General features: G+C 41.8%; 1 protein-coding gene across 2 annotated transcripts in view; it reads right to left on the bottom strand.

The window, feature by feature from the left end:
• Nucleotides 1–847: 847 nt before the first annotated feature.
• Nucleotides 848–6,166, bottom strand: part of LOC306914483 (uncharacterized protein) — a 37,965-nt gene continuing 32,646 nt past the window's right edge. The window contains exons 17-18 of one of the 2 annotated variants that reach the window (XR_013788688.1): nt 3,150–4,614; nt 848–3,116 (exon numbers count right to left, since the gene is read on the bottom strand). Coding sequence is in view for 1 of the 2 variants with exons in the window: in XM_079491521.1 (XP_079347647.1) it covers nt 4,507–4,614 (108 nt within the window). In the remaining variant the exon portion in view is untranslated. Of the gene's footprint in view, nt 4,615–6,166 lie in introns of both variants that reach the window. The other variant, XM_079491521.1, reaches the window with a different exon arrangement.

The following is a 6,166-nucleotide window of genomic DNA, read 5'->3' as shown; positions in this document are numbered from 1 at the left end:
GCGCACGACTGCGCCCCTCCCCCTCACACAACACAATGTTGGGTCAAACCATGTGACCTCCATTGGCAATACATTGGGCGGCCATGACACAACACAACATGCATCCAACGAGCACAGAATTGCATGAAAGGTGTGAGCTCAGCCTAAGAGGCTGTGCCTGAGCAGTGGTGGAAAGTAACTAAGTACAGTTACTTAAGTACTGTACTTAAGTACAATGCTGAGGTACTTTTACTTTATTAGAGTATTTCTAAATGTCAGTACTTTTACTTCCACTCACTACATTTTAGAGGCAAATATTGCACTTTTACCCCACTGCATTTATTTGAAAACTTAGTTACTTTGTAGATTTAGATAATTACAGGACATACATACATTGACCACTTCAGCCCAACATACATTTTGGCCATTAGAAAAAGCTCACAATGCGCCAAGGTTGCGATCCATTGTGAGCTTGTAGATCTACCATTTTCAAAATACTGGTATACATTTGAAAACTTGAAATGAGACATTCTGCATAGAATACTTTCTACTTTTGGTACTTTAAGTACATTTTGGTACCAATACTTTTGTACTTTTTTACTCAAGTACAATTTGAATTCCAGACTTTTACTCTATAGTATCTCTATATTGCAGTATTGCTACTTTTATTCAAGTAAAATATTTGAGTACTTTCTCCAGAACTGCCATCCTGCTTCCACTAATCTTACAAAGACACTTCCGTACCACTAGGCCCCATGCACAGAACACAATACATACTGGAATATCTACTGTACTTCTTCATCAAAGCCTGTGCAACATAATTTAAACAACACAACAATTGACGATGAGAAACAAAACGAGAGCAAAATGTCTCATACTCAGTTTATTGGGATTAAACATTTGGAATGTTTGGTGATACATTTTAAACATGTTAATTAGGTACATGATCAGACAAAACAATAGCATGTTAAAGACACAAGCATGCGTTTCTCTGTTGAATGTTGCTGAATTGGACCTTAAAAAATACATTGGGTAAATTATGTGTTTCAATAGATTCAAGAGAAAATCCTGTCTTACCTTTAATAAATACAAAAGCACTTTGAGAGTTTCAGCCAACACTGCAGACTCAATCATAAAAGTACTAGCAACTTGAAATGTAGTGTGTTTAAGATGTACTGTAGTGTTTCGACAAAACAAATGTTTCACGTCTGACTGAGCATTAAGGCTCATTTGCACTCCATCACGCGACCTCTTCAACAAGTGTTGCTCGACAAAAATGACACTATCATCCGAAAAGTAGTGTTTTTGTTCTCGAGCGAAAAAGGCTGTGTGATGAAGAATAAATTAGCCTTTTTGTGTCCTGCAACAGAGAGGAATGTGGAGTACAACTACTCCCTTTAGAACAGTGGTTTTCAACCCTTTTCATATCAAGGCCCATTATTTATTCTGCATTTGAGCCACGGACCACCATGTGATGAGATTTAGCATGGCAGACCCAGAACGTAAGAATATTTTGATGTCGTGTCAAGATTTTGTCCACAATTCCATGCCGTGTTGTGTTCCATTAGGAGAGATAACAGGCAAACATTTATCAAAATAACAACTCTACATTCTCTCTAAATGTGTAGACTTCTTGTAAATTAAGTAATGTAGATTTTGAGCAATATTATACATTTCCCGGGTCCATTTGGCTTCATTTTACGCTCTCGAGAGTTAAAGATCTATAAGGGTCCATTTGGTTACCAACACTCCATCATTTAGCTGCATGGGGACCACCTGGAACCCCCTCAAGGCCCACTGGTGGTCCCCGGACCACTGGTTGAAAACCACTGCTTTAGAAGTCAGGGGCTGCAAGTTGGTCTAACTAAATAGCAGATCTCCAAGCCCACAATGTGTTGCCTTGCAATGCTTTGCGAGCTTGGATATCTGCTGTATGGAGCACGGTATACGACAAAGCGTAAGACTGTGCCGTAAAACAACATTTATTATTATGATCGGTACGTGTGGACGGTATATTGAAACCATTGGTTTCATTTTACGCTCTCAAGAGTTAAAGATCTAATAAGGGTCCATTTGGTTACCAACTCTCCATCATTTAGTTGGGGACCACCTGGAACCCACCCACTGGTGGTCCCCGAACCACTGGTTGAAAACCACTGGTCTAACTAAATAGCAGATCTCCAAGCTCACAATGTGTAGCCTTTCCACACTTTGATCAGTATGTGTGGACAGTATATTGGTTACAGTAAATACATGTTATCTCATACATAATGTTGGTGTGTCTTGGTGGATTTAGCGTCTTAACCCGCACAACATGCTAACCACAACGTTACAGGCGCTGTAAGGTAGAGCAATAATTATAGCACAAGCGAAAAAAGAAACTACTAACTTTATCAAAATGGTCAACATTCTAGAAGATATTTCATTATACTTGTATGGTTTCTAAAGGAATACTGGTGTCCCGATGACGTACGACAACGGGAAACATACAGTAACATGGACAGTTAATATGCAACGACTTCTGTTAACCCATTTAAGACCAGATTCTACAAAATATCTTCTAAATCCAGTTTTCTGAAAAACCTGCGTTTCTATGTCAGTGGTTCTCAGACTTTTTCAAGGGTCCCAGAATTATACGTATGTGGCCGGCGACCCCCATATGGAAATATGTTGTTCCAGGGACACCCCCAGACGCAAAGATACGAGTTAAAAACCTTCACAGGTTGGCGGAGGGTGTGTAGAGCCCAGGATAACATTAGATAATTGACACAGGGGTGAAAAATGGGTTATAAAAACCTTCACAGTAAAAGAATACATGTTCAAAAATGCATCAGGGTTCAATCAATGTCGCCATGCCGCCATGGTAATGCTGCCATTGTGCTCTCATGTTGTCAAGACAACAACCAATAAGGGAGAAAAAGAAAAGTGTTCACAGCGGAAATGTAGGAGAGGTTTTATTTCCTCAAGTCGTCAAGGCAGCGAATAATTCAGCGTTCCCAGTCACCGTGACAGGTCCTAGTGAGGATGTTGGGCTCTCCATTATAGTTGTCAGTAAAAAAAACACACCCCAGGTACCGCTCATTTGTCGTGTTTCAATCTAAAAAAAAGTTTTCGTAATTTTTCTTAGGTTTTCTGAGCTCAATTGCACCCAAGAAAACTGAACTTTTAACATTCAGTAGATTTTCTGTGGTCTGGCTCAAACAAGTGCTCTGATGAATGTCATGAAACCTTTAAAACACTTGATTACTGTCAAGGAATCTGGCGTAAGACCCCCATGATCAGAGATCTCTGCCTACTACCGATACGTCTGTGGCTACTACCAAACCTACACCCAGTGCTTTGGGAACACATCACATATGTCCTAATGTTAGGTAATTTGCATTGGTTCTGTGATGCAGCTCGTTTTAAATCTATACCATAAATAGTGTCCTCCCAGTTTAAGCCTGTTGTGGTCGGGAACCCCCGTGTTTTAAGCATTATGTTCTACTTTAGCTGTTGAAAAATAGCAGATCTACAAGCTCGTAGCACGGCACGTGAAAATGTGGCGCAAATCTTTGAATATATATTCTTTGCCAGTGAACACTTTTAACTCATGTCTTTGCTTCTGGGGGGGTCCCTGAAACAACATATTTTGAGATTGGGATCCACGGCCAATTACATATAATTCTGGGGGTCCTTGACATGAAATCGTTTTAGAAGCACTGATATAGAAACATTTGATTTTTCAGAAAACTGTCAAGATTTAGAAGACATTTAGTAGAATCTGGTCTCAGGTCTAAATGGGTTAAGCCCTAGACACGTCAGGGATCTACTTCTGAATGTACTCATGATAATTCTAGACTTGGTTACGAGTTACTTCTCGATCAACTTGTTTAGATTATTTTAAGGCACTTTAGATTAAAGCACATGTGTTGTGGTAACTTGAGTGCTGGCATCTAGTCTTCTCCAAGGCAGAGTACAATTACGCACCAAACAATGTGTAAGAGTAACTGACTGCCTATAATATACACGCCGCAAAACAACAACAAAACCACTTTCACTGTCCATATTTTGGGAATGTCATTGTAGGCACATTTTCATGTCCTTTAATAGACATTGAATTCCAACAATCCTCTTTCTTCACTGCAGGGCTTTCCTGTTCATAAATGGAAGCCTTTCCCGTTTCTCTCTCTCTCTCTCCGAGTAACCATCGCCTCTGATGAAAGGAAAAGTACACCAAGTCACCGACACGAGACAGACACCCCACCGTGAGCCCTAGACCGCTGGTTCTCAGCACCAAGCCCAGGGACCACCAGAGGTCCAAATTACTCTTTTGAGTGTAACAAATGGAACCACATTTGGTTCCATTTGTACACTCAGAGTTACAGGCCTGTAAGGGTCCATTTGGTCCCCGGAACCCCATGTTAAAAACCAATGCACTACACTGTGTCCTCCGGTGACTGTGGTGACATCCATGTTTGCCCATATTTGGTCAGTACCGGTTCAGTTTGTGTTTAGTTGGGGGGGTGGAGTTTTCAGGCTACTTCCTTATAGTAGAGAAATGTAGTTCTTAGGGACGATGCCACGCCTCCCGCCTACAGTTCCCATGATCCACTTCTCGTCCACAGTCTCCACCTCTGTTAAGACGTCCCCCACCTGAGGGGGCAGGGGAGGGAGAGAGAGAGAGAGAGCAAGAGAGAGTGAGAGCGAGATCGCGAGAGAGAAGGTGGTACAGTATGGAGACAGAATGAGATCTATCAGTTGTTCTGCTACAGAACTGTGGGATCAATATAACGCAGCTGGGAATGATATAACGTGATTGAAGGTGAGATTATCGTGAGACATAATAGTGCTATGGAAAGTAATATACTATCTCTGCCCCTCATCTTGAAAGGTCTGTCACTGTCCAGTGTCTGATGTTTATCAGTTATATCACACATATAGACGCGCTCATCCCCTGGTTTGCGCAAGTAATTTCTCTATGGGGAACACCATTGGGTCATCTTAGAGTGGTCTCATATAAGCATTGTGGTCCAAAAATAAACGAACTGTCTCTGCGATATTGTTGGGGAGGTGCCTCAATATCGTTTACGACAGTCAGTCACCCATATGTGATAGTCTGCTTTCGGTGAAAATTTGACTAATTCAGCAGCAGTAAACTCATTTCTCGCAGTCAGTTGATTCTTCATATCCATATGAGTCAAACCACCAGGACATTTTGTTTATTTTTGGAACACAGTTCTTGCAAATGTAGCAATTTAATCACAAGCTCTTCTTGACACTTTTCATTGGATAAACATTAATAAAAGTCACAGACACACTTAATTCTTTCTTTGTTGCAGGCTGGTAGCATAAATGTAGTTAAGCTGTGCCAGCGCCTGCGTCCACTTTAACCGTTTCCGTCCGTAGGACGTGGCCACACGTCCTAGGGAATCCAATTGAGGGATGCATTGGACGTGTGTACACGTCCTAGCGCATCCTCAATGATATCAGGCGAGGGGAGAATATTCTGAATTCTTTCCTTTTTTTATTTTTCAGTCGGACACTCGGCCACCGTCCTTCGCGTTCTACGGCCATATTAGCTTCCCGTTGACTTAGCTGTTAGAGCGGCAGAAAGAATGCCTCGTCTCTCCTAATCCAGGGCGCTCTCCGTGGTTTTGATCTGATGGATATACTAGCGCTTCATTTCTGCTCCTCATCCGCCTCTCGTTCAAAATATGAACGCTTTTTGGATCATATATCGTATAAATTAAAACGATAGCAATGTAAGCTAGCAAAGTAAAGCAAACTATTTCTCAGTTTTTTTCTCCGGGTTGTTTCCGGGGGGTGGGTTTCAGAGTAAAAGCGGCCATGTCTTTCCGGCACCCCAGAGCTCCTATTTTGAAGGAATCCCGGCGCTGATTGTGTTAAGAGAATCGGTTTCCTCCCCGCTGTAGCCCCATGCACACACTCACTGTAACCATTGGCTATCATTAGCGCACACTGTATACCTGTCGCCACAAACGTTTACAAGTCGGGAGCGATGCGAGACAAAGTCACAAATGACATCCGAACTTTGGATGGCTGACGATCACCAAGGACAGCACTCGTAGATTCCGAGTTATGGAGCTTTGAAAATAAAAGCGTTTAACCTGGCGTCCTTATTATGGGCATAGGCAAAAAAACAGATCAACAAAAAAAGATCACTCCTGTGTGAACTGAGCGGTGC

This window comes from Electrona antarctica (genome assembly GCF_951216825.1).
Source record: "Electrona antarctica genome assembly, chromosome: 21".
Classification (NCBI taxonomy): domain Eukaryota; kingdom Metazoa; phylum Chordata; class Actinopteri; order Myctophiformes; family Myctophidae; genus Electrona; species Electrona antarctica.
This window is presented reverse-complemented; position numbering and strand designations above follow the sequence as displayed.